We start from the raw sequence: 27200 nt of genomic DNA, 5'->3' as shown, positions 1-27200 counted from the left end.
CCAGTTTCATCCACGTTGAAAACATGTCCCAGTTTCCCCCGCAGTTCACTTTCCTCAATTAATTTTATTAATTAATCGAAATAACCATCAATTTCTTCCCTATTTAGCAATAGCACTCTTATTAACAAATATTCCCTCTGCTTTCCTCAAACATAAATCATTGTTCCTTTCCGTGAAAGATGTGTACCAATCCCTACATGCTTTTCCTTTTGCGTCGTTGAGCTTTGATTGCAGACCCAAACGCTTAGCTAAACTGAAAGCTATGTTTTGAACAGTTTGCCTTGTTGGTGCAAAGCCAGATGCTTGCAATTTCTGAATGTGCAGGACTAGCTTCCGTTCAGGTTTAGTTCCTAACGATGACTGTGATCCCAAGCTCGTCTTTTCGTAGTTCTTTGTAGCTAGCCTACGATGAAGAGTAGGTTCCGGAATTTAAAAAAAAAATGATATTTGTTTGTGGCGTTGACTTCTATAGATCTTTTGCCACTACTTTCACCATATGGTAGGAACCTGCATGTAAGTGGAATTGCGGAAGTGTAGAGTGTTGAATGTGAGGAAAGGAACATTAAGGATGACACAAACACCCAGTCCCCTGGCCACGGATATTAATAATTTACAATTAAAAACCCGTGGCTCAGCCAGGATACATGTAATTAATCTCATAATAGAACCGTATTGAGGACAATATATTAAAATTATAAAATCCTTTTAATAACAACCACCTACTCAGTACAATTTTTTTTTTTTACATTATGTATTTGTTTGCTAAAGGTCGGATTCGAGGTAGTTTTCAGTTCTTTCGCCAGAAAAGGAAGCTTTTTCTTTATTTCATATTTAATGTCTTTATGCACTTCTACGGGGAGTTTTTGAATGTTAGATTCAATTTCCGCGACTGTAGTAATCAGATCGTCGGTTTTTTTCGGGTTAGGCCAATTAAATTTCAGGCCTTTATCAAGGAGGGATAGTTCATTATTGTATTGAGTAGGTGGTTGTTATTAAAAGGATTTTATAATTTTAATACTCAGCCAGGAATCGAACCCGGGGCCTCCGGGTGACAGGCGGTCTTCCGGAATGTTAAACTGCCACCCCGCTTCTCTAACTGGCATTTTCTCGGTAGCAATGACATGGACTGCTTTACGGAGGTCATCCTGGATCCATTTTACTCTATCTATTTTCTGTATGTATTTTCTAGGCATTTTTGGCTGCAACAGGAAAGATAAGAAGCGTTGTAGAAGACAATTTAGCAAAGCATTGGTTGCGCCATGTTGCCCTCACGTATGAAACTGCGCCGTCTCTCCCTCAGCCTCCCTGCGTTAACTCACCTGAACCCAGTAACTGGCAACATGCCTTACGACATTCAAAAATGTGCTGATGCATAGACAACTTAACCTACTACATACTCAAATGCTTATATTTTTGTAAAATAATACTGAATGTTGTGGTCATTAAAGAGGTAATCTACGGACGTAAAAAATGTTCCGACACTCACCATTATCAGCTAATATGAAACTTCCTTCTGAGAACAACTATATCCACTGAAACACACTAAGAAACAACAAGCCCAGCTCTCGTTCACAACCGCTTCCCATTCAACAACCTCCAAATGACCTACCCCCTCCACAGCTCTCACAGCCTGGAGTGTGTCATCTCTCCTTCCTCGTCATCTGTCCCAACTATACCCTATGCTTCAGATGATAAATACTCTATCTGGAATCTTCCTACTTTCTGATGTATAGTAAGAAAATTCAATGTGTTCATTGTAAAATATACAGCTTGAGTATATTCAACTAATCTTTGGTACAAGGAAGTTGTAGAGCTGCTGTCCTCTCGATACTCTCTCGTGCTTTTAGGATCTTGAATGGATTGGGAAAAATTCTTAAAATCAGGTAGCATTCAGTAATGTTGTTACTGAAACTGTATTTTTAAAATAACTGAACAGTCTCAAGAGTTTTATCCATCATCTTCAGCATTAACATAATCTCAAGATAATTCTGCTACCTGGTAACATAAGGTGGTTCAGAGAACAATTTTCTGACGAAACTTTTATTCTTATGAGTTTGAATATGAGTCTGAATAGCGGATGTAGTCACCTTTGTTATTCCTTTCTGTATATAGCATCAACATTTTTAAAGAAGTTTAAGCTCATTTCTTATGTTTTTTTTAAATCCATCCCTTGCAAATATTTCCAAACTTGCTTTTGAAAGAGTTGGCTAAGGTATGACTATTTAATATTCATGCCTAGGTCAGCCCTTTAGTGGAGTATGAACCACTGTGCGCTATCATGGAATCTCGATAAATTTGACCATTTTCAGTTCCTCATTTGGTCCGTAGGTTCATATTGTATATTATATCATGGAGTCCCTTATGGGGGTCATCATCATAGGCAGTTGACCTGTGCCAAGTATAAAAGTTGTCTTCTGAGTGCATTTGTGTTGCTGATTAAGGATTTTTTAGGTTGGTGGATGGACTCATTCAAGAACTGTAGGCTCTGCCACAGGCTCCCACATCACTAGAATGGGATGCAGTATAACAGTAGATCTGAGTTACATGGCATATAGTAAAGTGACCAGCGGTTTTTTTTCCTTCATACTTTTAACAAAAGATATCATTAGAGTAGCACACAGTCTGAATAAAACTTGAACATTTTTCCATGTTTGCATAATTAGTGGTAAAAATTAATTGAAGGGAATGAAAGATTTCTTTAATGACCAGCATATTTTGAATATTGCCCTTATTTGGCAATCGTCTTTTCTCTGAGCCTGTAAAACGGACATTTATTTGAACTTTTTTTGCAGTGGGGCGACCTAAAGGGCAGCACAGTGCACCACGGGGTGGACCTCCCCGCTCATGGACCAATGCTGAGTTAACGGAGGCCTTGCAGCATGTATGGAACAAGAAGATGACTACGTCACAGGCATCCAGAATATTTGGGATCCCTTATAACAGCCTGTTAATGTACGTACGAGGGAAGTATGGCAAGTCCTTGAAGCTTGAGCAGCTGAAGAAGGACTGCCTGGGAGGACCTGGTGGACCACTGGACTTGTTGGGTCTGGGACCAATGGGACCAGCATCTGGTAATAACAACAACAACAATAATAACAACAACAATGCCACGGGTAAGTCAAACAATCCAGACGACATGCTAGGTCCTCCGGAGTCCGACTTGGTGTCCGTAGGTCCGGGTGTTTTCAACCCCTATTCGGCTGCTAATTTTTATCCAGACTTTGCAGCATCGTTCCCTGTGCCAGTGAGCATGATTCATCTTTTGCCGCAGTCGGAGAAGAATCGTGAACTATTCCCTCCGGGTATGCCCCTCCCGCTTGATATAGCATCCGTCGGTGGTGGCAGGGAAGCAGACGACTGCAAGAGCGGTAGTAGCGGTCGTAAATCGCGGGATAACAATGTGATGGAAGACGAGCACGATGTCGTTCTACCACCTAGGGAATCTGATACGGCGGTGCAACAGCAGCTGGTGGAACAGAATGGTCAGAACTAGCAGGGATTCAACTGCTATTATGATAGCTTTAAGAAGGACAGGCTATTTATAAATGATATTACTTAAAAGGCAGTCATTCCTTTCTTCTTATTGCTGGAGCACAACTGTTTTGTTACACTATCAAGATTATATCAGAGCCAGTCAGTGGATAGTATATTTCATATATAAAATAACAGGGATAATATACAATTTTTATACATTAAATAATTATTCCTTTTATGTATAGATATATTTACAGTGACTTTACAGTATAAAGATAGCAGTAGATAACTTTTATAATGAAATTATTTTTATGTTATTTCCAGAGAATAATCTATGCAGAGTTTGATGTTGTAGCAAAATGGCTGTTCTCTAGTGTTTACAAATATACTGTAATAGGCTATGTGATGGGTGCTCATAGAAGAGATTTGTGATGTAGCAGAGTTGATTTGTGGGCCACAGATGTTGCCAATGTGCTTCCTTTAGGAGAAAAAAATATCAGATTCTCTTGGGGGAAAAACTGTGCACAAGAAGGCTAAAAGGTACTGTAAAACGTATCTTGCTACAAGAAGGCGTGGTCGATAGTTTACTTTTACAAGACTGACTTCAAATGCCAATGTTCCAAGTTATTTATATTTAATTATATTAACACATCCTAATTAAGTTACTTCATAACAACAGAAAACAACAGTTCCTGCAGAGATTTATACCAAATATTGCATAATTTTAAGTTTGAAGATGAATAATAGGAGATAAACATTTTTATAGTCTACAGATATTATATTCACATTTCAGTAATAAATAGTAGAAAAGTTGTTTTGTATTGCTTTTTGAGGTGGATTATTGAAATGAGGTTTGTTAAAATGATAATTCGATGGAAAAAGACATTATGTGGCACATAAGAATGGTGTGTGAATGTGTGTGCCTAATTGTGATGTTAATAGCAAAAGTAATGTTTTGCTACTTGTAAATGGTGTAATTATTTGCAAAATATGCTGCTATATGAGCATTGCTATAGTTGTGATACAGACAAGGTGGAGAGCACATGAAGAGAGTGTTAGTGTAAACTTGTTGGTTGTTATTGGCGGGAGATCTAGGGGAAAAAATTCAGTGTTGAACTATATACTGTACGGTTCTTAATTTTAACTTATATAAGAAAACACATAAATTTGTTTAAGAAAAAAGAAGAATCACTAAATATAAAAAGATAGTGTCAAGACATGCGGTAACTGGTGACCGTGTGAAATATTTATGTGAAAATATTTTGGAAGAAGTTACACGTTATGCCCCCTTTTCCCACCCACCTATTGATGCAACAAATCCTAGATAATCTAGAAGATAGGGGTTAAAACACAGTTTTTTTAAAGAAACAAATATTATTAATAATGCACATGAACACAGACATAAATTATTTTTAGGTACCGTGGTCCATAGAATAACAAGTGTTTTCGGTGTCCCATAACGCAAGATTAAAACATACTGTATAAATCGCGATAGTGCTTTAGTCTTAGACGTGTTTTCTATGACTGGAAGAAAACTAATAATTGCTATTCCATTGACTGTGCTAGAAGCATGCTTTCTAGTGCCTGTCTTCTGTCCACTGGTTAGTTCTTAACAAATCAAAAGATATTTATAATAACATTTGTACTGTGAATGGCAAGTTCTTGTGACATACAAATACTACAGGCATTATTCTAAGATATTTTATATTTTGAAAGTAACTAATTGCCCTTTGAAGATAATGAAATGTCTTGGATGAAATTCCAAATCTGAACCAAGGGAAGTCAAACTCATTTTCATACTTTTCTTTATCTGAAATCATGAATCCATATCTGTAATTTTCCATTTAGTAGAGATGGTACATAAAAATAAGTGGTCCAGTTCATGTCTTTAGTTCCAAAGTTTGGGTTGATTCAAGTTCTTATATTTGTGGAGGCAGGCAAAGAAGTCATAACTTCATAGGATGTATTAAAAAAAAAATACAAAGAGGGAAAAAGTTTGCTGCTAAATGTTTTTGACTAATAATTTTCTAAAGACACAGTGCAAATCTTTGGGGATTAGGCACAAATTATTATTGCCCTCTAGAGAGAAGGAAATGTCTTGAATATATCAGATGAACTAGGGAAGATTGTGTAATCTTGACACAAATGGAATTTTTTATCCAATAACTGTTATCTTCTTCTTCTCCTTTTATGACTCTCTTTTCCATTTATTCCCACTTTCTTTTCTTGATCTCGTTTGCTACTTGCATAGATAAATAAAGTCATTTAGGCTTCATTTCTGTATTGATCAATTTGCTACAATCATGTCCTAAAAGTAAGACCCAGGTATTGTATGAGTTTGTGTCAGTACTAATTTATATACTTTAACCCTTTCCCACGGACTATCTTTCACTAAGTAATAATAATAATAACTTAAATGTTTCCACCTTTTCAATACAATATATTCACAAATTTACAAAATTATACGGTACTAGTTTCGACCCATCTAGGGGTCATCATCAGCCGTATTGAAGCAAAGATCATTTGTGGCGAAACCTAGAGTAATAATTTGCTTTTCAGGTATAATTGTGCAGTACCTTCACTAAATAATTTATTCTGTAAAAACCACTGAAGATTTCAGTTTCACATTTTGTTACAAAGGAAAATACACCATACCTATTCTAAAATGATATGATGAGATTAACTAATTACACGTAGGACCCCCCCCCCCCCCTTCCAGTTCAGAATTATACGTCAAAAAGCATCCAACATGATGCGAATTAATGTTAAATTGCTTGTTCTCAAAGTCAGTCTGAATTGCTCGACCTGATGGGGCTCTTATTTTCTTGGGAATGCAGAGAACACAGGATTTCACCCTGAATCTCCCAATTTATTTCATTTTCGGGATCTGTCGCATGAAGATATTGCCTCTGGGACATACAAATTATACACTATTTTTCACTGAATGGGATTGGAAGATAAACTGACATTAGTTGGAATATTATTTACTTATGTAGAGGCCCATAGTCCGAAACATAATTAACTGGAGGATTAAAACTGATAATTATTTTTTGTCCAAGTAGGCCTAATATATTAAAGAGACTACCTGAATGAGCATTTCCCGTCCTGTGCAATATACCGTATTTCAATTTTCCTCAGGTTCAACTTCTGTCCCAACTGCTTCCCATACCATTTTTATTATCATACCTACAACTTCAAACTCACTATCATTGCATTCGTCAACATACTAATCTAATTTGTAACAAATATCCTCTTCACTCAACTGGTTATGTGTAGCCATGTTGCTGCAATGTGTTTACATTCAGTCAGCTGTCTGTTCTGTCTAAGAAAACATATATAAAACCACTTTATTTTAGCATTCCGTGTATGTCAGTTGTATCTAGGAAGCGTAGGGAATTCACTGGTTCCAAGAAGTTATATGTTTATCAGATAGAAGGCAGAGGAATCTGGTTTGAAAGTGGGGTACGCTCTTCTACGCAACCAGCGGGAGACAATGTGCGACTCCAGTATGCTTTACCTTGGCTTGTACTCCTTTAAGCGAAACATTCCGACATTCTAAGAAACATTATAATATGTACCTTTTATCTTTGCAAGTTTGTTCCTGAAATGTACGCCAAACTCAAGATACACGAAGCCTTATCCACATGTCTTCAATATGTACAACTGCCTTCATCTATGATACTGCAACCGTTGGTGGCCTTTTGTTATAAAAAAACATCAGACATCATTACAGATTTGATAAAAGTAATACAATGGACATTTTATTTTCATGGATATATAAAAGAATTTAAAATGATCTAAGCTAAATATATAGGGTATTATAAAGAATAAAAATGAAATGTGTGCAGTTATTGCGTGGCTAGTTTAGGAGATCACTGTTCTGGATGAATAAATTATCAGTTGGTTTTATTTTGCCTTATTGTGAAGAAGCTCCTCTCCCAGTTTAGAAATAATCCACCGATATCGTTCTGTATTTGTAATAATTTTGTTACACTTTAATTTTTTTTTTTTTTTTTTTAGCTAGAGGTTTAACGTTGCACTAACTCAGACAGGTTTTCAGTGACAGTGGGTTAGAAAAACGCTAGGACAAGGAAAGAAGCGGCTGTGGCCCAGCATTTGCCTGGTGTGATAAGGGAAACCACAGAAAAGCTGTTGGTGGCGGGGTTCAAACCCACTAATTCTCCACTGAAAACTTGCAGCTACATGTCCTGTACCACGCAACCAACCCCTTGGCATTGCATTTGATTCTTAACTTGCATCTTCAGATGAATCTTCAAAATTCACTGAACAGTTTCTTAACTTTTCCTTCTTAGAGACTCTGAGAAAGATTTTCATATTTTGTTAAAGCACCCATAAGTCCTGACAGGTTGTGCTGGGATTTGATTCTATTATCGTGGATTTAGGAAGATACCCTGTTTGGAAAAACATGTGCTATGGATGTACTACATTTTGGTTAAGGACAAAGAGAAATAAATTTTATTTAATATCTGGGGAAAGGACTCTTTTGCCTAGAAATGTCAGAAAATTTTGAAATTATGGTATGATAGGAGGTAACCTAAATTTTTATTATAGATGTGGGGATAGTATGCCAGGCAACATCGGAGAATTGGTGTGGAACAACTGAGAAATTAGTGGATGAATATTTCCAGTCAAGGCTGCTACCTAGAGTTTCCTGTATATGGCTCTGCAGTCTCGAATTTATTCTTGTACCACACAGGGTGTAGATGTACTTTCATGTCATTGGGAGGTCCTTGCTTAGGCCATTCCTTGTGCCTCTTTCCAGCGGCTTCCAGCGTCTAGTGTTCAGCCTGGATTGATGCAGGGACAAGCAAATTATTATTATTATTATTATTATTATTATTATTATTATTATTATTATTATTATTATTATTATTATATCCAAGATGCTGATGTAAATTTATTAATCTATTTGAATATAGAAGAAATTATTTTCCGTCGTGAAATTGGGTTTATAGTTCCCCATTTTTGACCTACAGAAAGAGAGGCCCATTGAAAATGCTGGGTACAGTTTATGGTGAAGCATTGGGAGCTGCTAATCCAATTCCACCATGATCTATAAATCGGGAAAATAATTTCTTCTATATTCGTTAGGACACTTGCCGTGAAAGCCGAAGCTGTTATGTTATTAATCTATTGTGAAATATAGCCGCTTTAGATGTGTAAGTTGAAAAGTCGTATACAGATCTGAATTTAGCTGTAATCTATTACTATTTTGTACCTAAGATCTTGCAATAATAATAATAATAATAATAATAATAATAATAATAATAATGAATGTACTAATGAAATGAAACATGTTAGTTGTCTGCAGTTTATTTTATTGTTCAGTAATTGGATGACTATTTTTCTCCTGTCTTCTTTGGATGTAATTTTGAAAAGACATTTCTTTATCTCAAGCAGTTTTTTACATTTCTTATAATAATGCCATGAATATGAAGTAGTGATTTCAGCAGAAATTATACACATTGACTCCATATGTCATCAGTGATTGGTTTATTTTCTATTTTCCAGTCATTGCAGTATTAATACATCAGGGAATGGACAAATATGCAAGAAAAGGAATGAGATGCAGTGTCCAAATGTAGACTAGGCTAGAAATTTACTGATATACTGTTTACATTTTATTGTCATTCTGGAATATGTTTGGAAATCAGAACATTTGTTAAAGAATTCTTTTAAGCACAACTGTGCTAGAGAATTCATGATTCCCACTCCTTATATCAGACTAGATTTGGATATTTTATTGTACTGCCAGATGACCTTCAGAAATTGGAGAATTTTTTGATCAGTTTTACTACGTCATATAAAGTACCTCATCAGTTGACATCATCCGACCACCCTCGTCGGAGGGTCTGCCTTACAAGGGCTGCATTCGGCAACGTTCTGACCAGGATTATAATCCTTAGCTTCAGCAGAGAACTTGAAGCTTCGTATTAAGATTGTTTAATTATGTAACTCATCTTGGAACAAAATACGGAAGGCATAATAGGATAAAAATTGTGACAGGTGTGTGGGAAGAGAGCGTAATAGAAAGAGGAGACAAGGGCAAACATGAAACACAGACAAGGACAATCTCAACATCTCCTCATCAATCCCACTTTTTCTCAGTCCCTGATGACTCATTTCTGCTTCCTACTTTCATGAGGAGAATTGACATCAACACTCATTGAGGAGCCATCTTGATAGATCTCCAGGCTTGATGTGGGAAGTGTAAGAAAAGAAGAAAGCCAGATAAATACAGGAAAAGGGAAGAAATATGCAATTAGAGATGAATACAGGTAGTAACAGGAACACAGGACAGACAACAGGAGAAAAGAACTCCAGTGGGATAATATAATTACTGAAAAGGAGCAAACAAGTCACAAGCCACATGTATACAGAGATAGGAACATGCAAAAGAACACACAACAGAATGAGCACAATCAATCAATCAATCAATCAATCAGTCAATCAATCAATCAATCAATCAATCACCATTGATCTGCACTGGGGGCTGTCAACCAGCACAGTGACATGTGAGGGCTCTTTCTTCTCATATACCAGTTAATCCTATTATTTTACTTTTTTATGATCCTATCTCTCTGCATATGACTTGATTTAATAAATTGTTTGTTCCTTTCCATTATTTGTATTCCAATAGAAGTGACTAAACCTGTGCAGCTTCTACAGAGAATTAATTGAACGGTTTTCCTCAATATATATATTTGCTTTTGTGGGAATCGGTCACCTCTGAGAATGACGTTTATGAACAATGTCCTTGGAAAATTAATTCAAATATATTTACTTAAGTATTATCATTCAGTGATCACTCTCTGTTATATTTTGATATGCTCTGGAATGGCTTTACAAATGTAAGTAGTTGAAAGATTTTATTACATGACTAGGTTTTATTGCAATTTTCTCTGAGTGTTAATATTTTATTACATACATATAAGGGATTAAATGTTTCTAATATGCCATAAAAACCGTTATAACTACCTCCAACTACCTCCAGTATACTCTGCATCTCATTCCTCTATATAACATATTTTTTCAGTATGAAAACCTTGTGATATTATTTTTATAACCTTGCTAACAAGAGTTCTAAGAATGCAGTTGTCACCGAATCATACAAGTTCTAAAGGTGATATATATATACAGTACATATAACTTATAAAGTAATTGTTGAAAGATATTTTTTTGTTTTGTTTTCAAGATTAAGGGGTATTAGTTATGACTTGCTACGTGCAGCGAGTGAGACGAGATCTTAGCCATTTGCAGTATTTATCATAATCAGTACATTTCATATTCACGCTTTTTTGTGATAGACCACCATGGGCATTAACAGAGGGTCACAAATACAAGACTGATAAGAGCAGTTAATTTGGTGATGAGACTTGCTGGTTAGAGGTAACTGTATTTCAGGGTTATTCCTTAAAGGACTGTATAATCTAGATTAAAAATACAAAGAAATGTACAAATTCAGTATGGGATTTAGCCCTCATTATTATCTTAGATCTACCATGAAATATATAAAAGTGTGTTTAACCATATACTTTACCAAGTAAATGATCAGTTTGCGATGACTAGGCCTATTCTTTTGAGAAGCTTTCCGCACCATTAGCAAGCTTATAAGAAGTAATTTAGTTGTAATCCTGAATTTATAAGCATAGTTCTTTCATGAGGTACTAACATGTGAATTCCATAATAATAATGATAATAATAATACAGCCTCAGCTACCGTGGTTGCATTTTAATTTTCCTACGCATCAATTTTTACACTCCATTTTACTCTGCCAGAAAGCAGACAAACAGATCTCCAAGTTTTAATTTATTTTCTTGGGTAAGATCTTTTACATGCTGATATTGCACATTATATAGAGTGCCGAATGGACATGTTTCTCCCCTTCAAAAATCTGACCACCTCTGTTGGAATCCAGAGCGAAACTCTACCACTGATCCTCAGGGGGGAACTGTGAATTCCCTAGGATTGCAAAGAACTTCACATTCTGTAATACTAGGTTCTAAAAAATGTATGTTTATACAGTTATTGAAGAAGATATATATACAATTTTGTTATTTCACAAAATATTTTCCTTTATTATGAATCACTGGATTATCTAGTACACAATTCTTTTGCTCACGTTCTGAGTTTAAGGATTTAGTAAATCTTTGCAGTCAGCTTTCAAATCTTACGGGAAGCAATTGTGGCTACTCTTTTTTCATATTCGTCCCACTCGGTACTGAGCACCAAAAAGATACATACTTTCTCTTTTATAGCTGGACACACAGTGGTACAACAGTCATGCAAATTTTAGTGAAAAATGGAATGGTATGTATAGGTACTTTAAGGCAGAAACAGGTTCCAAGAAGGACATTCCAGGAATCATTAATGAACAAGGAGAGTGTGTATGCGAGGATCTTCGAAAGGCAGAAGTATTCAGTGAACAGTATGTAAAGGTTGTTGGTTACAAGGATAATGTCCAGATAGAGGAGGTATTAAAGAAGTATTAAAATTTACCTATGATATGGTTTAAATTTTATTGTTACCTCAACAGTTGGTTTTACTGTCTTAGCCAAATGTTTGTGACTAGATTAAATAATATGGTTTTGTAATATATTTTGTTAATGACAAAATGTATTGAACGTTCCTTGAAATGAAACCGATTTTTAGCTCTTGAACTAGACTTGCTCATTCATTGAAGATAATTTTTTTTTCTAAAAATTCTAGTTAAAATGATAAAATACTCCTTATGATTAAAAATTAAATTCTTAGATGCTTCATTGAGATCTGTGAACTTCACACTCTAGTTACTCTGCTTGATAGTCTTTATATAGTCATGATAGCAGAAAAGTAATTTTTTAAAACTTAAAAATGGGAAATCAAAGACAGTATCCAGACTGTATGGATAATTATTGGATTTTCTGATAAAATTGTTGTTAAAAATCTGTTATCCATAAGTATTATATTTAGTCATTTCCTTGCACAGTTTTAATAATTTAACATATTCTCTAACAGTCTTTAAGTTTCAGTTCAGCTTGTATCTCTTTCTGTAGCTCTACTACAGAATAGTTGATGAGGAAGCTCAAGGCAACATTTTCATGGTTATCTTTGAACTTCCTGCTGATGCTGTATTTTGGCTCTAACCCACCAAACATATGGTGTAGTATTTCTGTGATAAGGCTATTGAATCGTATAAAGTCTTAAGTGCAGCAGAAATAATGATTTATAGTATACTTTTAGGAGGAAAAACAGTTTGAATACAAACTCTCTCTCTCCCTTTAAGCAAACATACACTGCCCACACTCGTGGAGGCTCTGCTTTACAAGGGTTGTTCCTGGCTGTAATAGCCACATGCAAATTTTAAAAACATAAACATAAGAATGCTGGAGATTGTAGCTTAATATTTAAAATTACTTATTCTTTTCTTTCCTCTTTGAAGGTGTGAGCTCTAAAGGAAATGATGTAGGCCCACTTTGTGTTGCAGACTTAATTTTTTCAAAGATTAGACTAGATTTTTCCTAGCAGCAATTCAAGATGATGGGATCTATATGAATACTCTTAATAAATATACTCATGATCAATTTCTTGAGAAAAGCATAAACATTGAATGTCCAGCTGTTATTTTGTTGCTTATGTAGGCTTTCTTTAGTAGATTTTTCACAGTTCTTACTAATTAATGAATAAAATGATTGAACCTGTGAGCAATGGAAAGGACCAACAAGTGACAAATCACAATGTGGCACTTGTAATAATAATAATAATTAAACATGATACACCAAAGCTCACATTGTATGGTTATACTGTGTGTATTATTATACCTTGTGTCTCTCTCAGAGGGGAGTTTGTAAATTCAGTCTAAAATTCATTGTGATTCAGTGTAAAAATAATGAGAATGAAGTTAAAAAGAACTTGTTCATGATCCAAAGTAAAAGTAAAAAATGTTTCCCTCGTAGTTCAAAATGTTGCACTCATATTTGCTGAGGTTATTTGTAAGCAGAATTAGGTGGGACTTTTGGAACACAGGGAAAGAAATGAAAACATTTTAATTATTAAAAAATGAATACAGGAAAATAAGGAAATCTTTTTCATAACTTGTTTATTTTGTGAAGGTGGTACTGAATAGTTACAAGGAACTGACAAGTCTCATCTCCATATTAAAGTCATGTTGAATGGTACAGTATATATATGTTTCATGTGACACTTCTTGGCCATATCTCTGCAGAGTAAATTATATTCCAAGTAGTTCTATAATATATTTGATTTTAATTTGATAATCTGTCATGGACTTTCCAGTTTTAGAATATCAGGTGAACAATAAATTCTGAATGCTTGTATTTTCTTATGTGACAAAGCCTCTGTTGGCCCAATTGTACATAGGCCTTTTAAAATGAAGAAAGATGTACAAATTGTTGTATGTAGCTGAATTAATGTTTCGAAAAGAACGCAGTTTTATTTTGAGGTTTCATCGTTATTTTCTGTTTTGTTTTGAGCTTGCGTATATTAGAATTAATTGGTGAATATCATATTTTGATGTATTAACTGTAGCTACATGTGTTGAAAAATGAAAATCTTACAAAAATATATGCCATTACCATGAAAATTGCCTGAGTAGCCCATTAGCAGATTTTTGGTATCACAGCTACATGGAATGCACACATACATCCCCTTTTGTGAGTAATGATACAAATCTGCATATAAATTATAAAAAGTAGGTCATTTTATTTCTTTTAATAAAGCAAACATTTACTAATATTGAACTCAAAACAGTATGTACAAATCACTTTTGGTTACAATAAAAAGATTTTTTTCTCTCAGCGGTACACCAAAAAGAGGTTTTTAAGTTCTGTTTCATATAATTACACATACTGTAAAGAAACAGAATGCTTTGACATTTTTTGTACTTTGCATCATAGATTCATTGATATACGAAAGCACTCGTCGGTGTAGAGAAGGAAACAATAACATTTTGCACAGATATGAACACAAGATATTTTTAATTAATTCCTCTCCATGATAATTGCAGGGTAAAAGTTCCATATTCAGGGACAGTTTTAATTACAGCGTACGTACGTACATAACATGACACATCAATAAGGTAGTCGAATATGATAGTTAAATCTATATTTAACTTCTGGCTTCCAGTTTAAGGGCATGCAATTTTTAGACACATCAGTAATTATTGTCTATATACATATATATGTTAGTTGTATGTGTGATTGAAATCTGTATTCCAACCATTTTGTTCTGTGTCCTGCAATTAGGTTTTCCCTTTTAATAACTTTGTGATAAAATGGTTGTAAAAATATTATATAAAGAATGTTTTGTAGTATGCATTTCAGTTTGTTACATCATTACAATATCAGTATTAATTAATGACAATTTACCTACCGTATATTTGGTATGAGTAATTTTCTTGTTATTTTCCTTGTTTTGTTGAGAGAATATTCTATAAATTTCTCAATTTTCTTTGTTTAACTGTTCATTTTGGCTAGTGACTCACAAAACGACTTCATGTGTTTTATTAACATCTGGTTTGCAGACAGGCATTAGATTACCCTTCACCTCAAAATGTTCTTTTTAATCTTTAATGGGATACCCCTTATTATTATTATTTCTTTGATTATGGCCTACTTTGGACCACGGTCAACAATTGACTTGCTGGTTAATCCTTTTTTCTTCTCCCAGAACTTCTTCATCATTTCACTGTGGTTCCTCTTGCTCTCCACTGACCACATGTTCTTGGACTTTTCATTCTGTTTTTCCTGGAACCCCTTGAATTTACCTATTTTAGCTTGAAACATATCTATATTAAAGATTTCTTTTGGATTGATGCCAACTTCCTCCATGTGTTTTCTTGTTTCTTCTACCCATGTAGTACTGTAGTTGCTTTTAATTTGATGATGTAGATTTTCTTTGTTAGTTGACTCTCGTTCATTTTTGTGAGGTGTCCATAAAAATTATTATTATTAGACTTGAAAAATTGTAATGGACATTTAAAATATATGCCTATTTAAAGACATTTTGTGAAGTGGATATTGCAAAAAATGTAATTTGCTATGTAATATGATCATATATGTGAGATCTTTTCATGAGCTTAAAATGAGGGTAGGAAACTACTTTCTTGATGGGAATGGGTACAGATAATAATTTTTTAATTATACCATCAGCAAACAAAAACAAATTTTGGATGTTTGTAGTAAATGTCAAATTTATATCTTCAATTTTAATGCATTTTTTCAAGTACAAAGTTTTCATGAAGATTAACATAATGCCTACTGTAAACCAGATTCTGTATCTTTTGTTCGAGTGAATGTAGTTTCGTTTGAATGTAAGTTGTGTGTGTTTGCGGTTCTTGCCCACTCAGGTCTTGCTAAGAGGACTGTGCTAGAAACTTCAGCTTTGGTGGCTATTGTTGTGCTCTTTAGTTATATTTATGAGTATTTTTAAAAAATTTTGGTTCCTCTTGAAAGTTAATGTTTTTCTGCAAGAGAAAAGAGAATGAAGGTTGTGCACATTAATTTTTATGATAAGTTCTATTATTTCATATTTTAACTTAATAAAATACATTTCAAAGCTAATTTTTAACTTTGTTTTCTGTTTGATCCTATGGCATCACACAAAGCAATGTTGTCAAGTTCCTTTTATTATTAAGTGCAGTATTATTGTTTAGGCAACAATTTGTATAATTTTGTAATATTAAATTGTAAAATATGTTTTTAAATTGGTGGTTGGTGTAACATCAGTTATTAAGTGCAGTATTATGGCTACATTCCTTTTAGTTATTTTAAGAGAGTATTTACATGATATGTTCAATGTTGAGAGCATAGCTCACTTGGTTCAGCTGTGTTTGTAATGAAATTTGTATGTTTATGTTAAGTGTGATGTATTTTATTTTGTTTTGTTTCCTACTAGGTTTTAGATTTTGTGATGTAGTTTTCACTGTATATTAAAATATTATTTTGCAGAATATTTTTACATGAACTGGTTGATTGCTGTTAAATTATTGTACATAAACTTACTACTTGAAAGGTTTCATCATAATTACATAATGGTTGTTATGATTTTCAATGATTATTAGTACGTTTATTTATTGATAATATAGTTATTTATTTATTTATTCAACTTACAATATTATGGGGAAGAAGAAATTGTATTAAATTTTCCATTTACCTTTTAAAAGTTGTAATAGTGTTGCAGTGTTAAGGAAGAACTCAGATTATAATCTGTAATCCTTTGTGGAATTTTCTGTGATGGAATATTAATTGTTTCAGATTATGTTTTTATAAGTACACAGCATACTTCATTTGTTTTTTAGGAGATAATCTGTATAAATTGTAGCAAGAGGTTAAGAGCTGATTGATTTCTCATCATAGTAGAGGGTGTTTATTTTAAGTCCTCCTAGTGCAGACTATGGAGGACGAGAGGAGCATTCAAAAGGGGAAAGAATTAGCAGCATCCAGCACATTGCTAAGTGAAAGATGTTAATAAACAACATGATTATGTCTATGTATGTACTCAGAACAAGTAAATAAATACATTAATTCATAAACAAATAAAAATTGAATTTTCCAGACATTTACAAAAGATATTGAAAGTGATCTCCTTGATCTCTGATGCAAGCTCACACCTTGTAATGAGGTTACAGATTAGTGTTGCAATGCATGTACACCGATCAAGGGCCTGGTGTTTCGTATTTTGGTCTTTAACTCTTCTATATTTCCATGATTATGCTTGTAAACTTTTACCTTAAAAGTTCCCCATAGATAAAAGTCACAAGTATTTAAGTTAGATGAGTGATTTGGCTATAAGCCTTGACTGAAAATTTGGTCATCGAACAAGTCCTGTAACTATCATATAGAATTATGCACCATATGGGTCCTGTTCCAAATAATAATATAATTTTTCTTCTTCTATCAGTTCACCAAAAAATGGTTTGAGAATATTGTGAACATATTTATCGGAAGTAAAAAAAAAAAAAAAAAAATCTGACCAACAACTCGTTGGGAATCACATCAAGCAGAGGTCTCTGGTGTAAAATTTGCAAGTCCTCTGTGCCTCCATTACTAGTGTTTTGTGAATTGACATATACACTCAAAAGGAACCATTCTTTGGCATTCATACAAAAAGACATTCTGATACATGATACCTTCGTGAACAATATTCAAAAGCCAATTGCAAAATCTTCTTCTTGCATTGAACTCTACAAGTTGTATGTTATGCACTGATGGAGGCCAATAAGATCAAAAAGTAACACTGTTGTTGCACTGTAAGTTGGCAGATATGAAACACTACCTTCCTGAACTAATGTCCAGAGCGATTTGGTGGGACCGAGTTGTAATCTTGCCTGATAGTCTAACCTCTTCTGTGTGAGGATTGTCTCTTCTTATTAGCATGGAACCAGTACTATGAGTTGATTCAATGTTACAGACAAACCGTGGAACTGACAATAAAATTTGCAGTGACACTTTTTAAGTGGGTTTTTCTTTTTTCAGAAATAGCTCTAGATCAGAAATACTCTCTGTGCAAGAGCGAACTTAACCATTGCAATTATAAACCTACAGCACACCTTTTCTTTCCAACAGTTCCAAGCAAACTGAATGTCTCCTTCTCAAAGGTTAGGAATGCCAAAGCTAGAATCCTTCTGTCAACAGTTTTTGATTGGATGAAGTTGTGACATACGTCAATTGGCTGTAGTTGGCACACAGGAAATCCCACTGCACCTCACTGTGAGAGAGAAGTCTTAAATTAATCACTCTGTACCAGAACAATTAAATGTTTTAAACAATTGTTTAATGTTTGGCATTAAATCTTATCATAACTAACTAGGTGTAAAGAATGAGAGTAAAATAAAAACAACTTATTATTTCATGATTTCTTACTTATCAGTGCAACATTATTTTGTTTCAAATGTAATTTACTTCAGTTCTGACATATGGCTTCTCATATTGCAACAAGCAGTTCAAAAAATCTTTCATCTTCATAGGAGACCATCGTTTGTAAGTCTTCACACCTTGTATGTAATATGACCTAGTTATATTTTCATTATTATGTTACAAAAATTAAGGTAGAAATACAGTATAATTTTGGTTTTATCTATATCTACCAGTTCTGCTTATACATATAGAGCAAAACTTTTAAGTTACTTTACAGTTTTGCTCCTGTTGTTTTGAACCTACAGTATTAAAAATATTAAAATTACTGTTAAACCAATCACTATTTGTGTGATTGTCGGAATCAGGGTATTATTCCTCTTAATACAGGATCCCTCAACAATATCTCCCTCCCCATAATAGCTTTGTATTGGTACTCTAGTGGTCATGCCATGCCTCCATTAATGGCCGATAAAAATTGACAGGAATCCTTGCAATAAGTGAGCAGTGCATATGAATATTAGGAATGCAGTATACAGTACTTTGTGAGTTACAATAGAAATTAAAACCTCGTAATAATATAAAATTAATAAGATCAATTTTTGACAGTGAAATGCTTCTCTTTTCCTTCATAGTACAGCATTTCAGTTGATTGTGATACTGTATTTCCCCGTTTCTGTGCTAGGGTGTGGCAGTATTCAGTACTTAAATTGGAGAAGTAAGAAGTATGCACACCTTATACAGTAGAAAGGGATTGTCAGGTTACAGATCTGTATAATAGACATTATTAAATTAAGAAATGTTCCTATTCAGTTAAAATGGTGTCTTAATATGCCCATGCAGTAAATGAGGTGAATACTGTGTAATTTATGCTTAGATGTCTATGAATTTCTTTTACCAAGAATCATAAATGTTTGCACTGCCATCTTTTTCCAGGGTAAAGTACCTTCAATTGCCAGATATGTCTTGTGACCAAAGTGAGGTAGCACTCCATCTTTCATGAAGAACTCTGTTGTGAAGAGTTTTTACTGCATGCACCATGAAGTAAAGTTCCTTTGGTTGTGATTTGTTATGATTCCTGCTCTAATGTTACAGTGCATCTTCAAGTTCTTTTTTTTTTTTCTCTCTCTTTAATTTCTTGAATAGTTGTTTGCTTTATTTTGCTTAGAATATTTGCCACTTAACAGTACGGTATGTTGAATTTGTGTAGTATATATATATATTTTGCATGACCTTAGCATAATGCTACCAATCCTCTAATGAATCATTTGTAATTATATTTTTATTTTATGTAGTTCCTATTTCTCTTTATCCTGTGAATAAATAAATTTTTATGTGAAAAAATATTTAGATTTTTTATTTGCACAATTATTGCATGTAGACATAAGATAGCATTCATAGCATTCAATCCCTGTATTGGTTGCTTTGTCATAGGGTGGGATAAGAGCAGGCCTGTGTTCAGGCTTGAAGGATAAACTGTGATGGAATGGGTTACAAGATTATTCAGTGGCTGCTACTCCATTTAGAAAGTTATTACAGTATTACATTTTTTCATTCAATTTAGCAGAAAGCTGATAATTTTCCCTTCTTTCTGCTGTTATAGTGAAAGTTAATATAGCTATATTGTGTCTATATATTAAAAGTGAGTACATTACTATTTTTTACTCTGTTGTTTTTATATTGAAATAAGGACTCAGATTTCTGTGATGTCATATTTTTATCTTGATCTCTTATTACAAACATTTCTAGCTGTTATGAACGTGATAATATGCTTTTTATTGGTCTTCTTTTTTTTTGCTAGTTGCTTTACGTCGCACCGACACAGATAGATCTTATGGCGACGATGGGATGGGAAAGGCCTAGGAGTTGGAAGGAAGCGGCCGTGGCCTTAATTAAGGTACAGCCCCAGCATTTGCCTGGTGTGAAAATGGGAAACCACGTATTGGTCTTCTTCTTCTGTCACCTGTATCCAGGGAGCTCCCAGGTTGGGCTGTGGATTAATGACCTCCATCCTCTTCTCGCACCTCCCTAAAGAAACAAGAGTTGCGCGTTGTTCTAAAGTACTCTTTAGATCTTTATTCTGATCCACTCTGACACTTTGTAGAGGCTATTATTATGGTGGGCTCACCACATACAAATACATTTTGTACCTACCTGCCAGGTAACAATCAGGCCACCCCTAACCTGAAGAACAGACACCGATTGCTGGGTTTAAGTGGCATTTCTTCTTCTGGGGGACCAGCACCTAACTAAAGAAGCTGCTTCGTCCAAAGCTGTTGCGCCCTGTAGGGAGTCGGGTTATTTACTGCCACCCAACACTCTGTGTTGAGTCGCTGGCTACATGGTCTACTTGATCCTGTAGCAGGTAATCCTGGGCAGACAGGTTTCTTGGTCATATAAATGCTTACTGTATAATTGAATCAAATTTTTAAAAAAGAATGGGAAAAAACTTATTTTTGATCATTTAGTAATTGTTTTAGCTGTTCTCTAATTTTTATTCACATGTTTTGTGCAGATAATCTGAAGTAATTTTCTTTGTGTTTGGTGTTTTGGATTTCCATTCCTTAGGAATATTTTCTGGTTAAGTGAAGGTTGAAGGTGACAGATTTTGTGAGCAGTAGAATGGCCAAGGAATGTTAGGAATATAGCCAGTTTGCTGCTGGTCAGCCTAACCTATACACCCTTCACCCCCTTCCAAACATTCCCCACAAGGTAGCTCCAACAGCACTGCTGCCAGATAGTAATTCTGAGGAATCAGTGACTCTCTTAAGCATTAATAGTACAGAGGACTGGGACTGTTGTGCGAAATGTGTTTCCTGTTTTTATTTGTTTCTTCTGTACAGTGGAGTGTGAAATCAATTTATTCTCTTTTTTATAGGGTGAACAGTGGGCTCTAGATAGAACTTCTTATTATTACTATTATTATTCACCTCGTTGTTTGTAGATGGAGTAAAAAGTATCTTCTGAGCAATGTTGTATAATATTTATTCTTGTATCATATTTCCATGTTTTTGTGTCATATTTTGGTATCTTTCAAGGTATCATTACATGCATATCTTCAGAGTTTCTAGGTCATTGAAATCTGAGTCCAAATAATAAGTTATATTTCCCTATCATTTAATACAAACTCAGAAAATCTCTTTTTATTCTCTGTTACTGGGGTTGTCAGGTAATATAAAAAACATTTTTTTTCAGGCAAAGGAAAGAACAAATTTGTTTTGTGGATGTCATTACATAATAATTTAATACTAATAATAAAGCTGTTTCCATCTCTATAACTACTCATAGTCTTAAAAGACACTTTGCAATTTTGCCTTGAAAGGATTTATTTTTTGTTAAATGTACTCATTCAGATCTTTTACATTTAAACAATCTTAAATGCCAACCAAGTGTACCACATTGCCAGCCTTGGTTATTTTTTTGAAAATATCCATTTCATGTAGATACTTTTGATGATAATAATCATCTATTTGAACTACTGAAAAGTTTATTCTGAATCTTAGCAGTAATGAAACGTTTCTTCTGAGAACGTTTTAAAATTCCCTAACACTTTGTGTTGAAGTTTCTACCTTTGTTTAGTTCTCAAACCTAAGGTCTGTTGGTTACTTGGTGAATGGTGAATGCCAGCCTGTAAAGTGACTGAATGTATCAGTGTATCTACTCAAGATATATTAATATTATATACAAGTCACATATATAAATAAAAGAACCTGAAAAGGAACACATAATAGGATGAACACAAAGGCAGGTCAGTCAGTTGGCCTAGTCAGCATCATGTACAGTACCTTGAGTACATCCTCAGTTATGTATCATCTCTTTATGTAACGGACACAAATGCAATTCAGAATTATGGTAACAAATATTTACTTTAGATTTGAAAAATATTAGGTTAACAATCAGTCATTAGCAGTTCTATAGGGGATTATACACAAGTAAATGTAGTCCTTACCACAGATCCAACATTTTGCAGATCTTTCACAAAGAAAGTTTAAAACTGTCTTTTATTTGATAGGGAAACAAGGAGGAAAACATAGATTGTGTAGAATGTATAAATAATTTTCATTAAAAGTTGGAAAATCTGGCAATCCTACTCCTTATTATATCTTAAATGGTCTGTCCATTATGTATTTGCATTCCTACAGCAGTACAGTGTACCATCTCAGTTGTGTAAGTTCCTAAACTTGTCGAGTGTCTACATGGAGCGAGTTCTATTGCATTAGGTTAATTATACACAGGTGCTTTGTCTCTAGAAATTATCCTAGTTGGAGGACATTATACTTGAAATTTATGTTCCTGAGGGAATAACTATATCGAGATAAAACTGCCAATAAGATAAAACATAAGGCCACTAATTATATAACTTTATTAACCTTTAAAGAAGAATGCCATTAGCAGTCAGAAAGTATATTCTTTTTCTCTTCTGTTTAATTTTAGTGTCAAATCTCATCTTTCATTTCTGATTTTGTTTGTATCAGATATCAAAATATTTAAGATGGTATATGATTTCTGCATTTTTTATTTGATATTGATTTCCCAGGTAATCAAATTGGTATTCATAATCATAACTATGAAGAGCCTCTGTGGTTCAGACGGCAGTGCGTCGGCCTCTCACCGCTGGGTACCGTGGTTCAAATCCCGGTCACTCCATGTGAGATTTGTGCTGGACAAAGCGGAGGCAGGACAGGTTTTTCTCCAGGTACTCCGGTTTTCCCTGTCATCTTTCATTCCAGCAACACTCTTCATTATCATTTCATAGCATTTATCAGTCATTCATAAATCACTTTGGGAGTGGCGACCCCATTGTACTAATAGCCTGTATATGGTTCATTCATTACATCCCTGACCCAGTCAAGGACTGGAAAACAGGTTGTAGGTTTTCAATCAGAACTATGAAATCCCATCTTGGTAACAATAATACAGAAATCATTTGTGTATCATTAGGAAAAAATCCTCCTAAAATGTTTTGTTGCAGTAATGTTACAGGGGCAAAAGATCTTCTTAGGTCAACACCCCAAATAAATAGCATTAGAAAAATAATTTTTAAAATCTTACTTGATGTTACTGAAATATTAAACAAGCTTTCCATACGGTAAAAAAAAAATAGTTCAAATTGAATGTTATAAAAGTAAATTTCTTGAGTTACTATTTTTGTAAATAATATTCAAGCAAATTTATGTCGAAGTCAGCAACGTCCTCCTTTTTTTCTTTTGTATACTGTTGTATTTTTTCAGTTTACTTTATTTTCCATTTTACTTAATAGCTACTTTATCTGTAGAACCTATTGGCAAATCATCCTACAGAATGCCAAATACTACCTCATTTAGATACATGCAGGTGTTAATGTTGTGTAGTTCCTAGGAAAGTATTATTAATAAGTATATAAATATACATGCAGACTAGAATGTACTATTTATAGGATATGTATTGTAGGTATAATGATCAGGAATATCCCTTCTTGCCACAGCTGTTAATAATATATTTCAATAATATTTCAGTACCAATAATAATAAAACAGGAGAATAATAATTTCTTCCCATTTTACAAGGCTGATGATCTTGCTGTTAGCTCCTTCATCTCTGGTTGGAAAATAAATTGTACTTGAGGCTTGAAGTGTACGGTGTAAACAGTGTATATTCATACATCTCTTCACTGCGGTTCTAATTCATTGCTAGTCCCAAGCATCTTACCCCTAAAGAACTTGGCATTCTCAGGTGAATGAAAATGGTCTTTAGGTTGGAAAATGTTATTTTCTGTTAATTTTTTATTTGATAGTACATAATATATTATCATTTTCATGAAAACCAGAAGTCTCTAGCTTTAAATTTGAGCATTTGCTGTAAGTTTAATGTTTAGAGAGCATTTACAGAATTATTTGTCAAGTGTGTATAATCTGTATCGAAACGTTCTTTGGGAACTTTCCAGTGCACTAACAGCACTGTTCACACTACTGTCATATAGTTTTTGGGTCAGGCTAACAAATGGCACTGAAATAAAAAAAAATATATCATCACATCATGTTTTTTCCTTATCCTGTAAAATTTTGTCTGCATGACTCAATGGTATGATTTTCATGTAAATAGATTTCATAAACTTACAAAACATAATATATTCTTACCATTTTTGATTGTGGACAATCTTAAAGATACAGTTCATCTTCAGCAAATGAGAAAGTTCAACATTTTGAGTTGAAAAGACATTCATATTTCTATGATTGGCAAGAATAATTCATTTTCCATAGCTTTTACTATATATATTTTGTTGTATATTGTTTCTCCTTATGACCTTATATACAGTTTTCTGTTTTGATTCCTCTAATTTTTTCAATGAGTGATAGATTGTTTCATTTCTCTAGTTTTTTTCCCCAAAAAGTTTCTTTTTTTACTTGCACCTTTGAAGCCTGCAAAATAAACTCACAAGTTTTTGTCCTTAGTAGAATGGGCAAAAAGACAAAATACTGCCATATGGAGATAATATAAGAAAATAGTAATAATTGGTAGGGTTAGTATGTTATCATAGATAATTATGTTAACTCTGAGCAGTTTTCGTAACATTTGATATAAATAACTCCTTCTCTGCCATAGTTCCTAATAGCTAAATCCTCTATACATAAACAAATCGTGGAAACTCACTATTTCCGTAGAAGTTCCTGAACAAACGAAGTTCTGAGATGTTAATGAGTATTCATATCCTACAATGGAGAATTCCTCAGGATACCCATTCATCTACAAATCATATTCCCCAACCAGAACTCTTTCACATTTCACAGTTTGGTGTGAGGTGCCTGTAATTTGCATGATCTTGTTGAGAGAACAGAAATATTATATTGTATATAATTGAAGTCTTGTATAAAAATATGTAACATAAGAGTATGAGTTTTGTACAGAGTTGAGTGGTGTGTTGTTCCTGTATGAGTAGTTGGAGCATGCTAAGGAGCACCATGCATTTTGGTAACCTTTACATTGGGAATTATGTGAGCAAATGGCATGGCTATTAGGGTTTGAATACAGTTTGTATCATAATATAAAAGAAGTAAACATGGATATGATCTGCCCTGTCTTCTGAACTTCTTAATATCAAATGCCAACAAAGGTGAAAGAAACCATCCTTTACTTGTAAATTTAAATATTACAGTGTATAAACTAAAATGTAATCCGACAGGTAATTGGAAAGTATGTTGTATAATATTGGTCACTTTATTTCAAATTTGTTATAATAGAATTTCCTTTCCAGATGCTTTGTTTGGATCTGGATTTGTTTTTTAAATGCAGTTGTAGTGTATCATTCTTCTGGAGTGTAAATATGAAATCATATTTTGCCTAAAGTATGGTAATAAATTATAAAATCAAAGTCCTTACATAAATACCACCATTAAGTTATATTGTATAATATGTTTAGTATAAAAGAAATTTAATAAACAAAAAGGAGTGGTTGTAAGTTAAATTATTTTTAGATTGAAATTGCATCTTATCTTATTAACCATAATTTCATTTTTGGACACTTACGTTTGAAAGAAAGGAAGTCTTTGTTTTAGCTTGGATGTTAAAGCATTACATAAATAATGGCCAGTACTTTTCTGTGTAAAACAAAGCAGTAGATTTCCATGTGTAATTTAAAGTCCTGAATGATTAATATAATGTATTTTTATCACAAGCAGACTTGTACTTAAAAAAAATAAGGGCATTGATGATACAGAGTCAAGAGAAATACTTATTTTGACAACTTATATGATGCAGAACATTTTGTTTCCTTTTTTTAAAGTGGCAAACTAGATGCAATATAATTAAAAACTAATATAATAAGCAGATGTTTTGTTTTCTTTAGATATATTCCTTATAATTATTCCCAGTACTCCTTAATCTCAATAAAGAAAGGCCAGTAAATTCAGTTTCCAGAAAACTGTTCATATTCAATAACATTTCAGGCTTTGAAATTTCCTATGGAGACTGTTTAATATAATTTTTAAACAGAGTGTCATTGTGAATGAGGATATTTTAAACTCTACATGACAACTTAAATTGCTCACTCAACATGTACTGTACCCTCAGTTCACAATACACATTTTTGTAGCATAAATATCACTATCCATTAACTGCTACATTTAAAATCTGTTGCACCTTCCTCAAACACCTTTTATTTCATGGTTGATGAAGACTGTATGTGTCCAAGGTAATGTTTTTTCTGAAATATTCTGCTTACTGTCATCATGTAGAACTGTTGAAAGAATTCAAAGAATTTGCAGATGAGCTGAATTCCTGCTTTGGATAGCAGTATGGGTATTTGTTTACCTCCCTATTGTAAGGTAGCCTAACCTACGGGTATTTAGTTACAGCATTTGAATGATAGTGAATGTATTGCTGTCTCGATTAACTGATGATCAAACTTTTTGCAATTTTTAACTAGGAGTCTATTTATTCATTTCAAATACAAAAGTACTTCAATCTAATTCCTACATAAGATCTAAATTGAACATATATTTTGTATATATTCTAAACTAGTGTTTAGATAAGGCGTGCATGTATGGAATTCTTTCCAGTTTGATATGAAGTAATCAAATGTAGCTTATGCCTACTTTCCCATGAGACAGCGGCTGTGCTTCAGTGCTCCATGTGAACAGTAGTCTTTACTCTGTGCTGGACGTGTGAGAGTCCTTGGCCACATGTTTGAAGTGCTTCTTAAACACATAAAAAAAAAAAGCACAATTTTATGACGCATCATTGACCAGAATGAAGAAAATGCATATAAGCATATTCTGCATATGAATTAACTATGGAAAGAAAACAATGCATGCTGAGTGAAGGAGAGCAGTGTTTGGTCTCCTTATTTTATATAAAATTTCTGGTCGGATCCATTTC

General features: G+C 33.8%; 1 protein-coding gene across 1 annotated transcript in view; it reads left to right on the top strand.

Moving 5' to 3' along the window:
• lov (jim lovell) overlaps nucleotides 1-3493 on the top strand; it is a 63442-nt gene extending 59949 nt beyond the window's left edge. The window contains exon 10 of the mRNA XM_068229523.1: nucleotides 2793-3493. Coding sequence (XP_068085624.1) covers nucleotides 2793-3493 — 701 coding nt within the window. The remainder of the gene's footprint in view (nucleotides 1-2792) is intronic.
• Nucleotides 3494-27200: the final 23707 nt, after the last annotated feature.

Source organism: Anabrus simplex, chromosome 1 (genome assembly GCF_040414725.1).
Source record: "Anabrus simplex isolate iqAnaSimp1 chromosome 1, ASM4041472v1, whole genome shotgun sequence".
NCBI classification, from domain to species: domain Eukaryota; kingdom Metazoa; phylum Arthropoda; class Insecta; order Orthoptera; family Tettigoniidae; genus Anabrus; species Anabrus simplex.
The sequence above is the reverse complement of the archived record's forward strand: the minus strand, read 5'-3'. Positions and strand labels throughout refer to the sequence as shown.